This window comes from Pseudomassariella vexata (assembly GCF_002105095.1).
Source record: "Pseudomassariella vexata strain CBS 129021 chromosome Unknown BCR38scaffold_9, whole genome shotgun sequence".
Classification (NCBI taxonomy): Eukaryota; Fungi; Ascomycota; class Sordariomycetes; order Amphisphaeriales; family Pseudomassariaceae; genus Pseudomassariella; species Pseudomassariella vexata.
In genome coordinates, this window is record NW_024467964.1 from 516,830 (window position 1) to 537,137 (window position 20,308).

The following is a 20,308-nucleotide window of genomic DNA, read 5'->3' on the forward strand; positions in this document are numbered from 1 at the left end:
GAAAACAAAGCTTATCAAACATGTTGATGGACTTGGTGGCATTTGTAAATGTCGTCACTTCCGGCAAACTTACAGCTACTGGGAGGTTGTTTCCGTTGTTGTGGGCTGCATGGCACTGTTCAAATGATTAGTAACGACAACGCACGGGCGACGTCTCGCGAAGTAGTAAGGTCTGCAGCGGTGACTGAGCGCCGACTAGCTCAAACTCTGCGGCTGAGTGCCTAGAGCTATGCAAGACAGTTTTTATACTTTAGGCGACATCAAGTTGAAGGCGTCTGACCGGGCAAGTTCAGCTCAACATGGATCTCGATTCGTGTAAACGAACGAGTATGGCCGGGTATTTCCCGGAGAAGCTCATGCGTGATTCTTTGGTTGCGGCACAACCCCTTGAGTTCTGCGAAGTAGATCTCGAGGTCAGAACCTAGGTATGGAGCGGCAGTTATCAAGGGCGAAGCGCGCATCGAACCACTCCCCTACGGACCCCTTCGGTTTCTTCTCGTAGTTGATCGATTACCGCACCGAGTCCTCTTGCCTTCATGACAAAGTCGTCGAGGGAGCCGCCAACTCCGAAGTAGAGTTTCTTTGCACCAATGAGGGCCTCGGCCTCGTTTCCTTGCGCCTGTTGCTCCATAAGGGAGAAGACGGTCTCAGTAAAAGATTGGAGGGCGAATGGGGAGTATATGGTCTCAGCACCCAGTATGACCGTCCGCTGTCTGAAGCCACTGCGAAGGACACTCTGTTGAGACGCCTTGACGAGCTCAACGAATTCTGGCGACCATGCACCGGAAAGGAAATGCAAAGTAATGTTGCGCTCAGTCAGGAATCCTTCAAAGGCCTGGATAACTCCTCCGGACAATTCCAGTTCGCCTTCAGAAGAAAGCGCATCTGCCACGATAGACGAAGTTTGCTGATGTTGGAGAGCTTGGAGAGCCCAAGATAGAATGAAGTTTGGGAGTGTCACAAGCTGGAGAACAGTCGGGTTGTAGTCGGCCAGGACAATAGATAGCGAAGAAGGCTGGCCAGTTGGCCCCAATGCAGCAGCCCACTGGAAGAGCGCCAAAGATGGGAGGGCTGTGCCGCAGCCAAGCTGCAGAGAGAGGATTAGAACTCGTTCCTGATGTCCATTTTTACCTCGAATAGTTACCTCAATAACGCAAGGAGTGCCATCCTGCGACGATAGAAACGATTGCGATTGCGCAAGCACCTTGACAAGATCGACGCTGCTCTCCCAGCTCTTGAACCCGCCCTCGTAAACTCCGGTTTTCACGTCGTGGCTGCCAAGACCGGATTCCGCCTCGCCACCGACGCCGCCCTCGTCCTCTGCCATCAGCTGAACCCGCACATCCCACAGTTCTCGCCGAGGTAGTCGAACTGTTCCATTTCCGTCCAAGTCGACATCCAAGACGCTGTAAGCAATCTTGGAGGGGAGCTCAGATAGCATTTTCTTCAAGTCATGGCGTCTCGCGGGTATCAACGGTTTGCCAGCAACAGGAAATGCGCTTGATGGTGCCGCCGTTGTTTGCTTTGTGGATATACTGGTGGCGTTGGTTCCTACTTGATCCTCCTCATCAATGTCGTCGCCAGCAAACGAGAAGGCAAACTGTCCAGACATGGCTCGTTGGGAATTGAAATAGGCCCGCAAATGACAATTGAGTTTGCTGATAGGACAGAGACCGAGAGCTGGTAATTTTCAGAGCTTGAGTTGCTCTGTGGGATTTTACGATTTTCCAAGGCGGACTTCAATCATGAGAGGGCCCGCATGGTCAAAACGGGGAATACTGCACCCCTGTTGGGGCAGTTACAGCGAATCATCATGGCGTAGCTTTGAGGGGGGGGCAAATCTTCGGGGTTTTTACCGAATCCATATCCCAACTGGACGGATCCCACCTTGCCATGTTAACATACCTGATCCTTTGTCAACGTCCTGTTTCTTACGGATCCACAGATCAAGCCAAAGTGATAGAAAATGAAGCTAGTCAAGTCTAACACCAGATGCCGGGCACCTCCAGCAACGCCGCAGTCGGACGGTTCTTGTCTCAATGGCCGCCGAAAGAGTTGCAAAGTGTGGGGCCGGACGCTGTGGTTGGACGGAATACGATGCAAAGCTCCAGAGCGCATGTCGACCACCTAAACAGCTCATGTCACGAGTTGTCATTGGCTCTGGTTTGCTGTTCACTGCTGGGATCTTCTGGGCAGGTTTTCATGGCATATGGCAACAAGTGAATCGTAAACGACACGGCATGCAGTCTGCGGCTCGGAATCGGCTAGCAGGCTGCCTGCGGCGGCTTCTGCAACAAGCTTGGGAAGGAGCCAAAGACCTATCGGTATTGACCAGATGTCGGCATGTCGAGCTATCAAGCATACACCCTGATACGACATTGGAAGCCACCTACTCCTAGTCTTCCGACTCTAGTCATGGTAGGTTAAGATACGCTGATTACCAGGTTCAGCTTCCTAGCAAATCGTCCCCGATTCTTTTGGTTGGCCATTCACCTTGGCTCCCTTTCAGCTGGGCTGCTTGTCATGATTAAGATACACGAAAGTTCACCCTCAATGGCCACATGACAGAAACCCTGCACTCAGTATAAAAGCTCGAGATATTCGAGCATCAGTCATGGCTTCTGGTTAGTTTCCTTCCCAATTCCCATGATCAATATGACGCGCCATCGGCCATCTCAGCTTGCACACGGCATCATCACCAATGGCCATAGTACTGACGCTTCTGCTTCTGCAGCTAATGCGTCCTATTCTGTCCTGGAGAAACCGCTGGGCAGTGCCAAACATATTAGGATTGTTGGGATTGGGGCAGGTGCGAGCGGCATCAACATGGTCCGAACCCTGCGCAACAACTTGACCAACTACGAGCATGTCATCTATGAGAAGAACGACAACGTTGGAGGCACGTGGGAGGAGAATAGCTATCCGGGGTGCAGATGTGACGTCCCTTCACACAATTATCAGTTCTCATGGAAGCCCAATCCGGACTGGTCCAATTTCTTCTCACCCGCAGAGGAAATCAAGGAGTATCTATGGCGGGTTTGCGAGGAAGAGCGCATGTCAGATGTTATCAAGACTCAACACAAGGTGACAGGTGCGTGGTGGGACGAAGCTAGGGGGTTGTGGGATGTGAGCATTCGGAACTTGTCAACCGGCGAGGACTTTCGAGACCAGGCCAATTTTATTGTTGATGCTTCAGGCATTTTGAAGTTCGTTACTCGACCCTAATCACCGGTACTTAGGGACTTGTTGGCTGATAAGTATTCTAGCAATTGGAAATGGCCGAGCTTGGCGAACCTTGACCGATTTCAAGGCGACCTGATTCACACTGCCAGTTGGCCGAAAAACTTCGACTGGGCCGACAAGACTGTCGCAGTCATTGGCAATGGTTCGACGGGCGTTCAAATCGTGCCGGCAATACAACCAGGTGCGTGCTGCCGCGTCCACCAACCCCCCATACTGGAATATTCTAACACTGAAACCAGATGCCAAGCAACTCTATCATTTAATTCGCACCCCAACATGGATCGTACCACCAAGGGTCATGTCGATGATGATGATGGGCGGTCCTGCACAGGAGATACTCGGCGAGATTGAAATGGACGAAATGGAGAACTTTACTCCCGCCCAGATCAAGAAGTTCAAGACACAACCCGAATTCTACGAAAAGTTCGTCAAGGCCATTGAATGCGATAGTAACAGATTTTTCCCCACTGTGAGATTATTCTAATGCTTACTTGTGTGGATCAGAGAACTGATTTGCCTTCCCCCAGATCCTCACTGGTAGCCCCGTCCAAGCATTTGCCACTGAAAAGGTTACGCAGTACATGACGGCATGTCTTGGAGGAGACGAGAAGCTTTGCAAGGCTTTGGTACCAACGTTCCCCCTTGGCACCCGGCGGATCACACCAGCACCACGATATCTGGAGTCCCTCAGAGCTCCGAATGTCGAACTGGTATTAGATGGCATCGCTAGAGTTGTGCCTGAAGGGATCCAGTTGACGTCAGGAGCAATCGTTGAGCTGGACGCCATCATCTGCGCATCAGGGTTTGATAACTCATTTTCTCCCCGTTTTCCCGTGGTAGGGAGGCACGGAAATGTCCAAGACATCATGAAGCAAGAGACGCCCAAAGGCTACATGTCGTGCGCTTTAGCAGGAGTACCAAACTACTTCAGTAAGCTGGAATCACTACTTCCTAGAGTTATCCGTGTAACTGACACCTCGACTAGCTTTCTTTGGACCAAACGCCCCGATTGGGCACGGTAGTGTGTTCACTTTGACTGAGCACATCGCTAGATACGTCACGAGAATCATTCGCAAATGCCAAAATGAGGGCATCAAAGCCATCGTGCCATCAGACGCTGCCGTCCGTGACTATAGCGAACACATCGCCGCGTTTATGCCTCGCACGGCGTGGAGTGCACCCGGCCGTTCTTGGTTCAAGGGTGGGAAAGAATACGGACCTGTGACCGCGCTGCACCCCGGAAGCCGTATACATTTCTTCCACATGCTGGAACAGTTCAGAGGTGAGGACTGGGAGTACGTATACGACAACGCCTCTCAGAATAGGTTTAGCTATCTGGGGAATGGATTCTCGTCTAAGGAGTTGGATCCTAATGCCAATACTACTTGGTATTTGGACAAGGAAGCAGCCAGTGCAAGGCTGTAATGCGTTCCTGAATGCGCACAATACGACCTGTGAGTGGCCAGTTTGCTATTGTGGATGAGAAGAGAAGAGAGCACATTGTTCACAGCCTGTGAACTTATATATACCTATAGACATGGAACGTCTACCTAGCATTACGAGTAAAGTAGCTGGGCAGTATATTATAATGATGAATACGTCTTACCCTAGCCAGCACACCATTTCATAAACATGTGGATATTTCCCTCAAGTTCTCCGGTATCGATTCGAAGTTTGGCGACGAACCCGTTTCATATTCTTGACGTATCCCAGCATGTGTAAGTGATCTAGGACAGTGCGAACATTCGCCAATACGCGCAAGTAAGACACTGTGCAAAATTCTGCCACCTGGAACACATTCCTCACAGCTGTCGCCACCAGCTACTGAGGTCTACGGTCCTGGCAGCTGCATTTCCAATTCATCATAAAATATAGATACCAAACTTGTAATTGAATCTATCAGGCCACTCAACCAAGCACTATTTTTCGTCTATGAAACTAGGTGGAAACCGTGAAATTCGCGACATATCACCATGAAAGCCTCCTTAAGATTACTGGCGACAGCCACCGCAACAAATGGCATAAGACCAGCGCCCATGGCGCTGCTCCCTCCCATTCCCCTATACCGCCGCTTATTACGGGCACATCGCACCCATCTGCCCACCGAAATGCGATTATTGGGAGATGAATACGTCAAATCCGAGTTTCGTGCCCACAGGAACGTGGATAATCCAGCACATTTAGTAAGCACGATAACTTGATGAGAATTGGTTACAACGGCCCCCAGACGAGAGCCTAACATAGTCGGCATAGATAGGTTTCTTGACCGAGTGGCAGTTGTATGCGCAACAGATCGAGGGGGACTCGTGGAAGGGTGAGAAGATTGACCAGGGAAAGGTTGAGAAGATGAGTGGTTTGTTTAATTACGTTCCTTTGCGGATTCAGACTGTGGAACTAATGTATGCGACTAGACGAGCAAATTGCACAATTGTATGAATTGATGCAGGCGATTAGAGAGAAGCAAGATAGCGGAGAGGAGGAGGATTAGTTGTTCAAGGCGGCTTAGTACGTTTGTTCTACAATACTGAACTCGTTATGTTGTAAATGCAGACAGCAATGTATATGCACTGTAGGATGAAGTTGTATTCAGAGGCGACTCACATACCCTAGACATGAACGAGGATGGGCTTCGTATTGTGCAGAAACAGCTTCTACGTCGGAAATTCACCCAGTGTACATCAATGAATAGCATACGAACGTGGCAGAGTGAAGTCGGTTCCTGTAAACTCACGACGGTGATGTTTAATAAGGGGCAAAGTAGGTGATGAACTGTACTTAGAACATGAGTTAGATCTGGAGCTATCTCAGATATCCCGCGATCCAGGCCACGTGGTCGACCTGAAGAAAGTTCTTGACTTTAATCACACATGCTGAATCTACCACGAATTTATCCACATGCAGTCTCGTGAGTTCCGATGCCAGCGCATTTGAAGCTCTGCAAGTCGAATTCTAAAGTTTTGAGAAACAGCTGGCTGACAGCTGGACCGGCCGCCACGCAATGAGCTCTCTACTTCAGCTCTCCTGAAAATTTCCGACTCCACCAGACCCATGTGCTATTGAATTTTAGTTCGTCCTCATTGAACGATTTCAAGTCACCAGCAACGCTATCATGACGGACGAACGGCCTCCCAAGAGACGGAAACAAGACAATAAACACCTTTTTAAGATTGGTGGTAAATATGTCGACTTGGGGTTTTCGAGGGTCACCGGAGAGCTCACCAAGCCTGTGGCTGCTGTAAATGCACCGAAGGTTGCTGAAGCCCCCAGGGAAGAGGAAGTCTCTGATGGGAAGTCGCAAAGTGCAGAAATCAACCACAACGCAGAAGCGACCAAAAAGCCAGAACCCACGCAGAAGCCAGGAAGACCACCACGAGCGACTGATCGGAAATCCAACCCATCCAAAGGCCAGTCACATGATGCCATGCTGAAGGGTAGGAAAGCACTACCGATCTGGGCCCATCGGAATGAAATCACTTCAAGCATCAGAAAAGATGGCGATGATGTTCTGTTGGTCGTTGGAGAGACTGGATCTGGAAAGAGCACCCAGGTTCCCCAGTTTCTATGTGAAGAGAAATGGTGTCGGAAAAAAGAGGTGGAGCCGGGCGTCAAGGTCGGCGGCATGATTGCCATCACTCAGCCAAGACGAGTTGCTGCTACGACTTTGGCTAATCGAGTGGCTCGCGAGATGGGCACGCCTCTGGATGGAAGACGCGATGGCCATGTTGGGTACTCAGTCCGATTTGACCACAACGTCCCTCGAGGCACCAAAATCAAATTCTTGACCGAAGGCATGCTCCTTCAGGAACTCCTACGGGACCCCAATCTGAGGGAATACAGCGCCATCGTTGTCGATGAAATCCATGAAAGGAGTGTGGATGTCGATTTGGTCACCGGTTTCCTCAAGCAGATCATAACGGGCGACAAAGCCGGACGCGGTGGTGTTCCGTTGAAGGTTGTGATCATGAGTGCAACAGCAGACGTGGAGCGCTTGCAAGATTTCTTCTCAGTACCAAATCCAGATGGCTCTGTGCACCATCAAGCACTTCAACTGCTTCTAATCAAAGGACGTCAATACCCTGTGGAGATTAAACATACGGACAAACCTGTCCCAGATATTCAGGATGCACTCTTCAAACAAATCACGACACTTCATGAGCAAGAGCCACTTCCTGGTGATATCTTGGCTTTCCTTACAGGTCAGGAAGATATCGAGGAGGCCCAGACTCGTCTGGAGGAATACAGCTTGGCCTTGGCCTCAGATGTGCCCAAATTGATGGTGTGCCCACTTTATGGCCAGCTTTCCATACAAGCGCAGCAAGCCGCTCTTCAGCCTCTCACCAAAAAGTTCACAAGGAAGGTGGTTTTGGCGACAAATATTGCAGAAACTTCAGTGACCGTCCCCGGAGTTCGATACGTTATCGATCAGGGCAAAGCCAAGGTCAAGCAATTCCGCTCGCAGCTGGGCATGGAATCGCTGCTAGCGAAGCCGATCTCTAAATCCTCCGCTAAGCAAAGGACTGGACGAGCGGGACGTGAGAGCGCTGGCAAATGCTTCCGGCTGTATACCGCCGACACTTACGAGGGGCTGAAAGACACCGACCTTCCTGAAATCCTGCGCAACGATGTCATGGGAGCGATTTTGACGATGAAAGCTCGGGGCATCAACGATGTACGGACGTTCCCTCTAATGGACTTCCCTGATGATGATTCCGTCAAGAAGGCGCTGATCCATCTCCATGTGCTCGATGCACTGGACAATGAAGGCAAAATCACAATAATCGGAAGGAAAATAGCTCTATTCCCGGTTTCTGCACCTTATGGCAGGGTACTTCTTGCAGCTTCCCAACCCGAATTCGACTGCCTCCTAGAGGTGATCGACGTCATCTCCTGCATCACATCAGGAGAGAACATCTTCTTCCAACTCCACACCGAAGAAATCCAAGAGGAGACCGAAGAGACTCGCAAAGAGCTCTACCGCCGGGAGGGCGACATCCTGACTTACCTCACCACGATGCAGCAATACATCGCCGAAAACACGGACCGCATCGAATGGTGCAAGAAGCGGCGCGTCAATATCCGCAACATGAAGCAGGCGATGAACATACGCAAGCAGCTGCGCGGCCTGTGTCTCAAGGAGAACATTCTCCTCGAGAAGCCGCCGCAGGATCCCCAACCATTCATTCCCCTGTCCCCCGAACGCGCAGAGTCCTTGTTGCGGTGCTTCATGACGGGGTTCGTCACCAAGTGCGCGTTGTTGGCGCCGGATGGGAGTTATGTTACGGTTCAGGGAAAGCACGTCGTGGCTATACACCCCTCGAGTGTTTTGCACGGGCAGAAGAAGGAGGCCATCATGTTTTTGGAGCATGTGTTTACGCAGAAGAACTATGCTAAGAAGGTAAGTGCTATACAGGCGGACTGGATTATAAATTTGTTGAGTTAGGGCGTGGGTTTGGCTTTAAGATGATTGTACAATGCCAATAATGGTAGTACAAACTACAAGCCGCTGGCTGTGTCATCCTGGGTTGAAGTTTTTCGTAACGTCTCGCGGGCGATTGGCTTGGCTGGACTCGGGGATACCGTCCAATCGTGTTCATTCACACAGCGGCCGTGAAAGTATGATAGAAGATGAAGATGTACGAGCACCAGCCAAGAAAGCCCAGAATATTGATCAGGGTCCGAGGAAAGGAGGATTGCAAACGGAAGTTCTATAGAACTACCTTTTTTCGTAACCAATCAAGTCCTGTCCACCGAAACGCCATTTGTCCCGCATTAAGGGAGGTCTATGCCAACATTCAACATCCGATTTTCGTACGCAACGGAATGGCCAAAACCCGCTCCAATCATCGGATTCTCCGCAACCTCTCGGTGTTCAGCTTGGCTCTGTCGTCAAGGGTAGTAGCCTGATTGAAGTTAGTCAAAACTGAAAACGATAGGTGGGTATAGGAGCGCATGTAGCAGTGAACTTACCTTGTTGCCAACACTGTCAATAACAGTATTCTGCGCATCGATTTCCTTGCCCATCAACTTGGCCACGCTATTAAGTGTGTGGACATGACCGGCCGTCCGCTCCATGGCATCATCGATGCGATCCTCGGCCTCGTCACCCTCCGAGTCGTCCTCAAACTGAAACTTCTTCTTCTCGGCTGCGCTGGCCCGCTCCCACTTGTTGACGCTTCGGGACCCCTCGATCTCCTTGAAACCGGCTTCCATGTGCGCGTTTGCCTCCCAGCCCGCCTTGCGCGTGGTTTCGCGCAGGTCTCGATCCGCTCGATGTTGATCAAGCGTCCTCTGCTCGAACTCGGTCTCACGCTTCTTCTTGGTGAAGGGGTTGTCCACGTGGACCGCGAACATGCTGCGGTTCAGGCTCTTGAGTTTCTTGGTTTGGCCCTCGGCCTCGCGAGTGGAAATGCTGGCTTTATCGAGGAGACTCTCGGTGTAGTTCAGACGCTCGTGCTGCGCACCCAGTCTTGCGTAGGTACCCAGAGCCGTCTCCACGGCCTGGGCAGCAATGCGTTCTGAGTTTTCGGCCGAGTTGGCAGATGCCAGCTTCATTTCTTTGATCTGGCGCTTGACATCATCTACCTCAGCTTCCTCTTGCTCCTCGGCAGTGAGTTCACGCTGCTCGCCGTAGCCGCCGTAGCTAGACGCGGCACCAGAAGCACCGTAGCCCCCGCTTCCCGTGCTTGGTACGCTCGGTCCAGGCGGTGGTCTCGTAGCATATCGATCCTTGGCGCCAGCAAAGAGGGCATCGCGGTTCGCATCGGTGTCGTCACTGTTGGTTCGGCCGAGGCCACCGTAACCTCCGGGGCCCCTTGCCCCCGCGTCAGTGCTGTAGCCTCCGGACTTCTCGTATCGGTTGCTGCCATACCCGCCTTGGGCACCGTAGCGATCGGAGACGTAGCCGCCTGCGGACTGGTTGTTGCTGTATGGCGGAGGAGCGGTCTCGGACGAGGCAGTGCTGCCGTTGCGGTTCAACGAGGACGCACCATAACCGCCTCGGGCAGCTCCTGGACCACCGGGGAGGCCACCGCTGCCTCGTGGGCCGCTGGGAAGCCCGCCTCCAATGGGTGCTTGCTGGTATTGCTTGTATGCTGCTTGTGGACCCGTCATGGGCTTGCCTCCGGCGTACGGGTCGTTGGCATCTTGAGGTTGGGCATAGGGGTTGTCAGACGACGCTGGCGAGCCGCCCTTCTCCTTCTTGCTGCCGAAGCCGAATTTCTTCATTGTCAGTTACGGCGTAATGGTGGTCGATCGAAGGCGGGTTGTGAATAACGAAATGGATATGCTGGCTTTTGGCGATCTTAAATAATAAGAAAGGTAAATATTGATACGAGAGGCGGATGTTTGGTTCGATTTAAAGATCAAGTGAGTGCTCAAATGAATGTTATGGGGCTTTTAGTGTCAAGTGCGTTTCGAGAAAGAGGGACCGGCTGGCCGCTCCACTGATCGCCGACGGCAACCCGTCCTTCCAAGGGTCCTAGAACTCCTTTATCGCTGCAGTCAGTCGCTGATCAGCTGAGCCTACTATCCGTAAGCTCCAAGGTTGAGGCCACATCACTTTTTGGGGCGTCAATCACGCTCAGCCTCAATCATTACTTCAGTATCACAGACAGTGGCAAGCATTAAATTGGGCTGTCTGGAAAGTCAAATTGAATTATCGGCAATAGCACTGGAGTGGCGATCGATTGGGACGGTCTGCTCTCTTCCGTGCCTCAGTCGAAAGGTTTGGCAATGATATTGTGATGACAACTCATACCTCTTGTCCGCGACTGGATTTCTTTTATCTTGGTCGCATGGCAATGGTGGATTGATCGAAAGGCGTCTCTATTTGATTCAATACGGTTTCCCTAGTTTATGTAGGTACCGTCACAGTACCGAGGCCGCTGAGCCAAGTTGTGAACGGGACTACAACCTTGCCTCACCGTGCAACTAGCTTCGGCTCCGTACATGCCCAACTGGCTTTATTGTAGTAGCCCGACAGCTGACAGGCGGTGGCATGTCTGTGTAGTGCCAATGTCTGGTTCGACTTGTACTGAACCCCTGAACCCGCACCTCTAACGGGTCAACTCACTCATCGCGCATCTCATAAGCCAAATAAAAGTTTCGCTATTTGCATTCTCAAATACGCATCCCCTCTCTCTCAACCCTCTAGTAATACAGCATCACCTTGGACCTACATCATCGCAATTCACCCTCAACACCGACCATGCAGACCTAGGTGTTCCTGCGCAGGAGTCATCACCACTTCTGAACTTCGTCCACCTCTTCTCACACTAGTTGGCCACTTCATTTGTCCTAGAGCAGCTCAGCTTAGAAAGTCACAAAAATGATGCCACGAATACGACGAGCCTATGCAATAGCAACCAAACAAAAAGAAACGTGTTTAGTACCCTTACACCGACTATAGTACCGACCCGCCACAACGTATATTTTCTATTGGTAACTCTATTGTATATTCATACCCAGCCTTTTGGAAAACGGGGTAGGTGGGACTTTAGGGATACCACGAGGCTTTTCGACTCGAACAGTCATAAGCCTCAACATGACATCTATATTCACTTTTGACGATAACCCTCCGCGGGTGTCGTCACCCTGGCTAGCTTCAGAGGAAACGGCGAAGAAGTCAGCCTCAGAAGCCACTGACCAAGTCGGCTATGGTAATGAGTCAGTCCAAGCCAATGAGCCCAAGCTGTATAGGCTTGAGGCAGAGCCGCAAGAAGGTCCCATTGAGTACAAGCTGCATCTTCTTCTGCGGGCCCGCAGAGCATATGCATTCATGAGTACAACTTCAAAGGGCTCAGGCTCGCCGCAGTCCAACTCAGCTCGGCCAATGAAATCAACCAGGCCAACTAATGTGCCGTTGGCCTCCTCAGCGCAGACACGACAGAACCGCCTTCAGCAACTGACCACTCAGTTGCTCTGGAGACTGCAGCAGTCGTCACCACATCACTCCACAGGGAAAGGGCAGCTTGTCATTCCCAAGCTGCCAGAGGACAGTGACGATATGGAGGATTTGGTCAAACCTCAGCAGCTGCTTCCGGGCCTGGAGGAGTCAAACGGCGCACTGTACGAGATAGGGGTGTCGGACGATGGGACGTTCGTTGGATTGACTAAGGAAGAGATGGACGAGAGTATGACAACTTTGAAGGTCATGGCGGCTAGTTTGGGGTGCCGTGTGGAAGTGCAACGGATGAAGACGGTTGGGAATTGCGAATGGGTTGAATCGTCTGGTTCCAAGGGCATCCCGATCGGCAAAGTGCTACAAGGAGATTTGTGGGTAGCAGAAGCCCTCGTCACCCCAATCCTAGAACCGCAGAAGGATCAGGACGCCGTCTCTGCTCAGGGCTCGTTACCCAACGGCTCATTGACCCCTGTTCCAGAAAGACGTGCCTCGAAAACGGAGCAGTTACGTGTCTCTCTAATTGGGCCAACCACGTCGGGCAAAACGACACTGCTTGGCACTCTTGCAAACGGTACATTGGATAATGGCCGTGGGAGTAGTAGAATCGATCTGCTCAAGCACCGTCATGAGAGAGTGTCCGGCCAAACATCATCCGTGGCCCAAGAGCTCATCGGATACAAGGACAACAGAATATTCAACTATGTCGGCATGGGCATAAATACGTGGACGGATATACATGATCATTCGGAAGATGGTCGCTTGGTATTCTTCTCGGACTCTGCTGGCCATCTTCGATATCGAAGGACTATCCTGCGTGGGCTTGTGGGATGGGCACCACACTGGACGCTCCTTTGTATTGCTGGCAACGAAATCGCTGGAGCATCCCGTGGTGCTCACTCGTTGTCGGGTACCCCTGATGACCTTGATCTTGCTGGGGCCGCCGACCTTGCCATGTCCCATCTTGACTTGTGCGTGCGACTAGAGATTCCCATGGTCATTGTCATAACCAAATATGACTTAGCGACCAAAGTAACCCTAAGAAGCACCTTGAGCTCGATCTTTTCTAAGATAAAAGCCGCGCAGAGGACGCCCAAGTTGCTCGTGTCGACGCAGACCGACAGCGCCGACCTGACGCACATACCCCCTACAAGCCAGGAGAAAGTTACCATGGAGATCACCGATGCTATCCAACGGTCGGGAAATATGCTCTCTGTCGTTCCAGTAGTGTTGACCAGTGCCGTGTCGGGGCAGGGTATTGGTTTGACTCATGCCCTCTTGCGCAGCTTGCCCATGCCGCCTCCGCCAACTGCGCGAGACTATGTGGGCCAGGCACTCAACCCGGAGCAGCCGGCGTCGCTCTTCCATATCGATGACAAGTTCGACTTAAAATCGTTCCGCACACAGGACTCGTCGATTCATGGCGCCGACGGAAGTGCTACTGTAGTCGCTGGGTATCTGCGCTTCGGCAGGCTGTCTATCGGCGACAAGGTTGTGTTCGGCCCCTTCCCTGCCGAGGAAGATGAAGATGTGCGAGGGCTTGTGCCCCGAGACCATCCTTCACCTGGTCGTGGCTTGTCCCTATCGCATCCGTGGGCAGCCCGAAATGCGGTATCGGCCTCCACCATCCATGGGGAGTGGCACAATGCAACGATTATGAACATTCGCAACTTGCGCTTGCCCGTGAGAACTATGGAAGCCGGTCAGGCGGGGACCATCCAGGTTGCTTTCGATGAACCGTTTGAGGAGACATCGGGCATTGATGACGCATTGTTCGAAAGGGTGAAACCATCAAGTCGGCATATCCGCAAAGGACAAGTACTGGCTATCCCTAGCCAGCATATGCTAGATACTGGCCTCACCCTACAGGCTGCTACAGGCTTTACTGCGACATTCAACGATATGAACGTCAAGTCTCTGCAAATTGGAAACCTCGTCAACGTCTACGTAGCCACGGTTCGCGCGGCTGCACGGATACTCCACATCGTCCGCCAGCACTCGCGTTTGGATACTCGCAGAGTTGCCTCCGAGGATCACGATGACGTATTTAACATGGCTGATAGTATTGATCTTGGTAGAGCACAGTCTGAAGCTGATGTTGACGATTTTGACATTGAGTACACAGTTTCGCTTGAGCTTATGACGAGTAGAGAATGGATTGAGTTGGGTTCGCGGGTAGTTCTTATGGAAGGAGGGAGCAAAGACGGTTCGGGATTAGACGGATTTGTGGGCAAGGTAACTGAGGTTGTGGGCTGATCACGTCAACCAAGCGGGTCACAAAGATGGCGGCCTGGCCTAAGGACAATGTAGTAATAAGTTTTTCTTATAGACAGCACTGAATAGCGGTAGCATACAGCGAAATAGAGACGGCCAACCAACTGGGTGGTTCACCATTGACATTATCTCCAAATGGGTGTATTTTGCTCATAACAAGTGCCATACCAGTCCAAGAAAACAGATACCATAACATCATAACACCATAACACCATACCAATGCCGCCTGTAGCCCCGTGGCGCAAGCCGTCGCCATCATGCGCGTATCAATCCGTAAAACAAGGTCCAAGTCAGGATATACCCAGCAAGACCCCCGAATATGCCACCAGTCCAGAACTCATATTGTGTCCTGTAGTATCTGCTGGTGTCGAACATGCCCAGGCCCGACTTGAGTGACGTTGGCGCGACACGGAAGGCGTAGAAGAGGACGGTCGTCAGGAGGGTGAACACGAAGTAAAACAGGAAGCCATTGTAGGACTCGAGCCCCAGGATGCCGGCGGCAACGCCAAAGATGGACGCCGTCAGGCTCTGGAGATTTGATAGCGCCTGCAGTTATCTCAGTCAGCCATTGCTGTTTTAGAAGCCAGTTTCATTGTCCCTGTGCGTGGGGCGCTCCAACCTTGGTGTTGTGCATCACCGACTCCGGCACGATGGGCGCGACTTGGAACTCGCGTTCGGTAGGCATGGCTGCAAGCGGTCTGACGATCGATCGAGTTGTCTGAGCTGTCTGACAGTAGGGGGCAGTTGCTTGGTCCTTTTTCGGGTCTCGGAACACGAATGGACAGGCGGGAACATCAAGATGGTTCGTCTTTTGACATGTGTAAGTTCGCTCTATACTTGACCGGCCGCACGCACTGAGGGAGCTCAAAGCACGGTGGCTTGACGACCAAACGGCTGGGATTACCCGCCAGCTCGTGGGTAGTGCTGACGGACCAACCCCTGCAGCAAGTCGGACCCGGCTGCGATAACTTGTTCCCAAACAAGTCAGGCTTTCGAAAGTAGCATGGGCTTTGCTTACGCATTGTTTCGTTTCATTTGATCTGCCAAAACGAGCCGCAATTCCGCAACCCGTTCCTGAGCAAGGTATCACTCGTAACAAGGGCCTCCCCACTGCAAAGGAAATGGGCAATAGCACTCCCCCAGCAACAGGAGATCAGATTCCCACCCAAGCAATATGCATTGCATTGTGACGACCTGGGGATCATTCAAAGACGCTAAGGCCAAGTCGGCGCTGGGATAGCTGTTCTTTAGCATTTTGGTGCAGAAAGGTTATCTCGGACATTACTTGAATGTTGAGCCGGGCCATAATGCCTCTTTGGCGTCACCGTCTGCCATACCCTTATTCCTCCCTGATTCAACTCCGACACCTAGTGGTGCTCGCAAACTACACAGCCCACCAACTACTTTCGCTCTTTAATGACTTATATCTCTTTGGTCCTTTCCGCATCAGTTTTTCCATTTTCGCCCCCGAACCTCGATCATTAACCGTAACAACGTACGACTATCGCAAAGACAAGACAATATCGTGGCGGCAGATGGATGCCACCCGTCGTGCGACACCGCAATTACATGGATCCTTTTATGCAGCCTGGCGGCCCTCATGACCAGTTGTTTAACGGCGACGTCCTCGAAGGTATACTACACCACCCTACACGCCGCCGCCACTTGACATACCATCGCATGACAAACTATGGCTCCGCGATATCTAACCCGCATCTTTGCTATAGGCACCGGAATCGGCACCTATGATGAGGAGCCTGATCGCAGTAGGCGCCCGTCTGGCGCCTCGATGCACACGCCGCCCTCGTCTCCTCCGAGCAGTCCGCCCCTCAGCTTCGCTCCGAGGGGCACGGTGACAGCAAGGAATATACGGAACCGCCTGAGTATACATATTCCGAAAGTCGCCAACGACGTACAGAAAGTCGTAAACAAGACGGTCGACAGTCGCAAGGCCAAGAAATTCCTCGAGGTGCTCAAACACACCATCACCACATCACGGCTATTGACGCCGGAGCCCTCATTTGGGCCCCTTACTGGGGTATCCCTGCCGATAATAGTGCCGGGAGCCATTGATGAAAACAACATCTACAGCAGTCCGTGGTCAGCCAATGGCGCCATTGTCGCCGCTGCCCTCGGTCTCGGTTTCGCCTGCCTCTGTCGTTGGTTCTTTGTCGGCGGTGTCTTGAGGATAACATTATGGCGGGCCATCGTAGCGGCCGTCTTGGTTCTGTTGGTCGTCTTAATTACTAGGGTGTATATGCGACGTCAATGGCTCGAATACATTACAGAACAGACAGCGGCGCAGGCGAACGCTTTTAGTCAGCTTTCGGAGGAGTTTGACAGCGCCGCCGGTGCGGCTTGTAATTTCATTATGGAAGTGGAGCTCATCGCCCGAGGTTACCGAATGTGAGTACGGATATGCAGGGCAGCTTTGGGTGAAAGGGGCACTGGGCTAACCATGACGTAGCTCTCTGCCGCTACCACCCGTCAGTCGTTTCGAAGACCAGACCGTGGCCAACGGACAAAGTCTTAAGAGCGTGAAGACGAGGAAAGCTCTGCTTCACGAGCTTAAGCATGCCGGCGTTACTTTCCACGGGATGGCGGAGAAGATCCGAGAGCTCTCCAACGAGGACGAGTTGATGCAACTCGACGCATTCTACGGCTTCTCCAAGACGATGGTGGAGGAAGCACTCGAAAGTCTACAGCAATGCGACCCGGAGCAGCCGTGGAAAACCTACGAGATCAGAGAATTTCACCATGTGGTCCAGGAACTCCGCAAGATGATGCTGCTCGGCTTGATTGCGATAGACGGGAAGAGTACCGAGGCTGAGTTCTTCACCTTTACGCTCGCGTTGGAGAGTCTTCGCCGAGCCAACGAGGTGACCCGGACGGCTTGCTGCAACATCAAGAAGATGCTTTTGAATGACGAGAGTAAGTTTTCTTGCACAGACCGGAGCGACGAGCCAAGCTGATTGATCTAGCATTCGCGAATATAACATCTCCAAAACTTCCGCAAACCCCAGAACACAAAAACTGGCGGATGCAGGTGCGGAAGATTGGAAGTATGAATATGAGTATTCGTAGCTTGCAAGCTAAAATGGCTCTTCTGGCGGAGGAGTCGACCGAGATCATCTCCACGTCCGACGACTTATCGGGCCTTGGCACCATGTTCATGGCCCAATACGAAACTATAGGCAAAGATCTACGCGCTTTGATGGATGAATGGGAAGCAGGCAAAGCAGGCTTATCAGTAGGCATGAACAAAGCCGAGCGACGGGTATCGTCCAGGAGCTTCATCATGTCTCCCATCAGTTCTAGCGAGATGGCGTCCGTGTCTGAAGAGGGTGGCCGAGAAGATGCTCTCAAGGCTCTCAACGGAGGCTCTTCCCCGCCTAGCTCAGTCGACCCCAGCAGTCCCGTAAGCCTGCCGCAACCCGAAATCGTCTTCGAAGCTATCGCCTTGCAAGAGAAACCGCGGAGCCTCATGTCTCGCGCCGAGAGAATCGCCAAGGTCAAGGCAGACCGAGAGGCTAGAGAAACAGCCAAGGAGAGGCCCCCAATCAATGGTTACGTATTAGGGGAGCTGAAGAACGTCCTGGACAACCGGAAGAAAGCTCGCCAGTCCATGCCGAACCTGACGAGGACGCCCGCGGTGTAATGTATCCCATCCGCGGGCTTACCGCGGCCTACAAATGCCGCAGCTTCACAACGGCTTTCCTAATGTATTACGGATGGGGTATAAAGGTTCCCATGGATTGGCTTATGGCGCGATAGGGTATAGAATTGGTGTTTTTGGTTTGGCGTTGACTTGAGTTTTGGCGTAGCCTTTATCAGGCATCTTCTAGGGGAATGACGGATTGCATATTCTATGGGTTATTCAAAAAGTCGCTGTCGCTAAATCTAATGTTTTTTTTGTACATAACCAAATGATTAAAACATATCAGGACACTTATTCTTATGGCATGGGGTTGTGCTCATCACTTGAAAGGGTTTGTTGTCTGGGTCATACGAATGACGGTGCAAACTCTTTGAAAGGGAAAAGATGAAGTGCGTTTGCAACAATGCAACAACAAGGTCCAATTTTTGAACTGAGTATACACCCAAGGAGCCTTACGTTAGCTGAGGTTATATGCCACGTTGTTCTTTAGATTGCCAAAGATGACCAACTATATATAGATATATATCGAAATTTGGTGCAAGATGCACTTGTAGATTTAATATGACAAGGCTTATTTATGTAAGGCGTTATGCAATTTATGAAGGCAGCTTCGCGAGCATTTCGCGTCCTAAAAGGCTGCATCTAATTAACGCGTCTAGCCCACCCGTCGACTCGCGATCTATTTCATCCCACTTGGGCTTCTCCAGCTCCTTCTCCTCCAAGGTAACACTGTCGAAGCAACAAACGCAACACTTCTTCCACCCTTTTGGCGATACATACCCTCCTCCTTCCAGTGCATCTCATCTCGGTGTTGTCCTTGAAATCATATTAATCCTCCATCTACCACCACAGCCGCCACCATGTTGGAAGCCAGACTTGAGCAGGCGCAGCTCCTGAAGAAGGTGAGGCCGCCCAGTTTCCCTGCAACCAATGCCGTCACGATGGCGTGCTGACGATACAGGTGGTGGATGCCATCAAGGACCTGGTGCAGGACTGCAACTTCGACTGTAACGACTCGGGCATTGCGCTGCAGGCCATGGACAACTCGCACGTAGCGCTTGTGTCCATGATGCTGAAGGCTGAGAGCTTCAACCCATTCCGATGTGACCGCAACATCGCCATTGGTCTGAACCTCGTCTCGCTCACCAAGGTGCTACGCGCCGCCCAGAACGAGGATATCTTGACGCTCAAGGCCGAAGACGCCCCCGACTCGCTCAACCTTACCTTCGAGAGCAGCGACAAGGACCGCATCAGCGAGTACGACCTCAAGCTCATGGACATCGACCAGGAGCACCTCGGCATCCCCGACACCGACTACTCTGCCACCATCTCCATGCCCAGCGCTGAGTTCAAGCGCATCTGCACAGACCTGATGGCCATGTCTGAATCTGGTAAGTAGCTGACCGCACTTTCTAGATAACGCGTACACCGCTAACCCAAGCACCCAAGTCACAATCGAGGCAGGCAAGGATGGCATTAAGTTCGCTTGCAATGGCGATATTGGCAACGGTTCCATAACGCTGCGCACCGTCCAGGACGTTGAGAACAAGGAGAACAACATCGAGATCGCGCTGACAGAGCCCGTCTCGCTCACCTTCTCGCTCAAGTATCTCGTGAACTTCTGCAAAGCCCAAAACCTGTCCAAAACTGTCAAGCTGCACATCTCTAATGAAGTACCGCTCTTGGTCGAATACGCCATGGAGGGCGGTAGTTATCTGCGCTTCTACCTTGCGCCCAAGGTATGCATTTCTCCGGCTATCTCCAACCCATCTTGGGACCATCATGCTAACCAAGCACACCAGATTGGAGACGAGGAGTAGAGCGCGGTGGAGGATTCACAAATATCACAAGATAATACCAATTTTGCTGGCATAAGGGGCGCGCGGCTACCTAGCGTTATGGCCTACATTGTGGATATGGTACGGAAAAGAACTAACCATTTGCTACAGGCACATGTCTTCTTCCCATTGGGATTTCCCAAGACATATGATCTCGCATATTGTCGAGACACGATACAGGCCAATAATGAGATACACCATCCAACTTCTACCAATTGTTGATCTGTGCCGTGCCATGCCATGCGCCCTTCTAGAAAGCGTTAGTGCGGGGTTTCGCAGAGTTTGGCGGGGTCGAGGACCCTTCCAAATGGGACCAAAAAAAAAAAAAGAAGACTGCGACTACTCTCCATCCTCAATGTGACGGGTTTCTGTGGCACTTGCGATTGCGGCGCGTGA

General features: G+C 51.8%; 8 protein-coding genes across 8 annotated transcripts; 5 read left to right on the forward strand and 3 right to left on the reverse strand.

Annotated features, from left to right (window-relative positions):
• Positions 1–442: 442 nt before the first annotated feature.
• BCR38DRAFT_346865 (uncharacterized protein) lies at positions 443–1,612 on the reverse strand (the record flags this gene model as incomplete). The annotated part of the gene is made up of 2 exons (XM_040856286.1): positions 443–1,087; positions 1,145–1,612. The coding sequence occupies 2 exons, from the start codon at positions 1,610–1,612 to the stop codon at positions 443–445; spliced, it is 1,113 nt and encodes a 370-aa protein (XP_040714017.1).
• An 895-nt stretch (positions 1,613–2,507) lies between these two features.
• On the forward strand, positions 2,508–4,942 carry BCR38DRAFT_234267 (uncharacterized protein). Its single transcript, XM_040854342.1, has 6 exons — positions 2,508–2,624; positions 2,735–3,206; positions 3,267–3,424; positions 3,483–3,712; positions 3,771–4,173; positions 4,229–4,942. The coding sequence occupies exons 1-6, from the start codon at positions 2,615–2,617 to the stop codon at positions 4,666–4,668; spliced, it is 1,713 nt and encodes a 570-aa protein (XP_040714018.1). The 5' UTR covers positions 2,508–2,614; the 3' UTR covers positions 4,669–4,942.
• A 274-nt stretch (positions 4,943–5,216) lies between these two features.
• BCR38DRAFT_410624 (P-loop containing nucleoside triphosphate hydrolase protein) lies at positions 5,217–8,707 on the forward strand (the record flags this gene model as incomplete). The annotated part of the gene is made up of 6 exons (XM_040858486.1): positions 5,217–5,426; positions 5,521–5,642; positions 5,690–5,748; positions 5,854–6,000; positions 6,336–8,638; positions 8,684–8,707. The coding sequence occupies 6 exons, from the start codon at positions 5,217–5,219 to the stop codon at positions 8,705–8,707; spliced, it is 2,865 nt and encodes a 954-aa protein (XP_040714019.1).
• Positions 8,708–9,083: 376 nt separating this feature from the next.
• On the reverse strand, positions 9,084–10,467 carry BCR38DRAFT_486455 (uncharacterized protein; the record flags this gene model as incomplete). The annotated part of the gene is made up of 2 exons (XM_040864032.1): positions 9,084–9,143; positions 9,211–10,467. 2 exons carry the CDS (start codon positions 10,465–10,467, stop codon positions 9,084–9,086), a joined length of 1,317 nt encoding a protein of 438 aa, XP_040714020.1.
• Positions 10,468–11,303: 836 nt separating this feature from the next.
• Positions 11,304–14,526, forward strand: BCR38DRAFT_437738 (elongation factor Tu GTP binding domain-containing protein). Its single transcript, XM_040860542.1, has one exon. It carries the CDS (start codon positions 11,786–11,788, stop codon positions 14,396–14,398), a length of 2,613 nt encoding a protein of 870 aa, XP_040714021.1. The 5' UTR covers positions 11,304–11,785; the 3' UTR covers positions 14,399–14,526.
• Positions 14,527–14,534: 8 nt separating this feature from the next.
• On the reverse strand, positions 14,535–15,274 carry BCR38DRAFT_234393 (Rab5-interacting protein-domain-containing protein). The gene is made up of 2 exons (XM_040854344.1): positions 15,036–15,274; positions 14,535–14,962 (listed from the first exon to the last, which is right to left on the reverse strand). Exons 1-2 carry the CDS (start codon positions 15,099–15,101, stop codon positions 14,672–14,674), a joined length of 357 nt encoding a protein of 118 aa, XP_040714022.1. The 5' UTR covers positions 15,102–15,274; the 3' UTR covers positions 14,535–14,671.
• A 423-nt stretch (positions 15,275–15,697) lies between these two features.
• BCR38DRAFT_234386 (Mysoin-binding motif of peroxisomes-domain-containing protein) lies at positions 15,698–18,210 on the forward strand. Its single transcript, XM_040854343.1, has 4 exons — positions 15,698–16,049; positions 16,144–16,822; positions 16,884–17,347; positions 17,398–18,210. The coding sequence occupies exons 1-4, from the start codon at positions 15,956–15,958 to the stop codon at positions 18,072–18,074; spliced, it is 1,914 nt and encodes a 637-aa protein (XP_040714023.1). The 5' UTR covers positions 15,698–15,955; the 3' UTR covers positions 18,075–18,210.
• Positions 18,211–18,709: 499 nt separating this feature from the next.
• BCR38DRAFT_466914 (proliferating cell nuclear antigen) lies at positions 18,710–20,248 on the forward strand. Its single transcript, XM_040862733.1, has 4 exons — positions 18,710–18,976; positions 19,036–19,465; positions 19,524–19,813; positions 19,877–20,248. Exons 1-4 carry the CDS (start codon positions 18,935–18,937, stop codon positions 19,892–19,894), a joined length of 780 nt encoding a protein of 259 aa, XP_040714024.1. The 5' UTR covers positions 18,710–18,934; the 3' UTR covers positions 19,895–20,248.
• The last annotated feature ends 60 nt before the right edge of the window (positions 20,249–20,308 follow it).

Bases quoted from the DNA above. Each gene is read 5' to 3' on its own strand.
- BCR38DRAFT_234267 (XM_040854342.1), top strand. The intron at 3,207-3,266 runs GTTCGTTACTCG...TAAGTATTCTAG, and splicing joins GATGCTTCAGGCATTTTGAA to CAATTGGAAATGGCCGAGCT. The intron at 3,425-3,482 runs GTGCGTGCTGCC...CACTGAAACCAG, and splicing joins CGTGCCGGCAATACAACCAG to ATGCCAAGCAACTCTATCAT.
- BCR38DRAFT_437738 (XM_040860542.1), top strand. From the start codon at position 11,786: ATGACATCTATATTCACTTTTGACGATAACCCTCCGCGGGTGTCGTCA.
- BCR38DRAFT_234393 (XM_040854344.1), bottom strand. From the start codon at position 15,101: ATGCCTACCGAACGCGAGTTCCAAGTCGCGCCCATCGTGCCGGAGTCG. The intron at 14,963-15,035 runs GTTGGAGCGCCC...AGATAACTGCAG, and splicing joins CGGTGATGCACAACACCAAG to GCGCTATCAAATCTCCAGAG.
- BCR38DRAFT_234386 (XM_040854343.1), top strand. From the start codon at position 15,956: ATGCCACCCGTCGTGCGACACCGCAATTACATGGATCCTTTTATGCAG. The intron at 16,823-16,883 runs GTGAGTACGGAT...ACCATGACGTAG, and splicing joins ATCGCCCGAGGTTACCGAAT to CTCTCTGCCGCTACCACCCG. The intron at 17,348-17,397 runs GTAAGTTTTCTT...TGATTGATCTAG, and splicing joins GATGCTTTTGAATGACGAGA to CATTCGCGAATATAACATCT.
- BCR38DRAFT_466914 (XM_040862733.1), top strand. From the start codon at position 18,935: ATGTTGGAAGCCAGACTTGAGCAGGCGCAGCTCCTGAAGAAG. The intron at 18,977-19,035 runs GTGAGGCCGCCC...CTGACGATACAG, and splicing joins AGGCGCAGCTCCTGAAGAAG to GTGGTGGATGCCATCAAGGA. The intron at 19,466-19,523 runs GTAAGTAGCTGA...CAAGCACCCAAG, and splicing joins GATGGCCATGTCTGAATCTG to TCACAATCGAGGCAGGCAAG.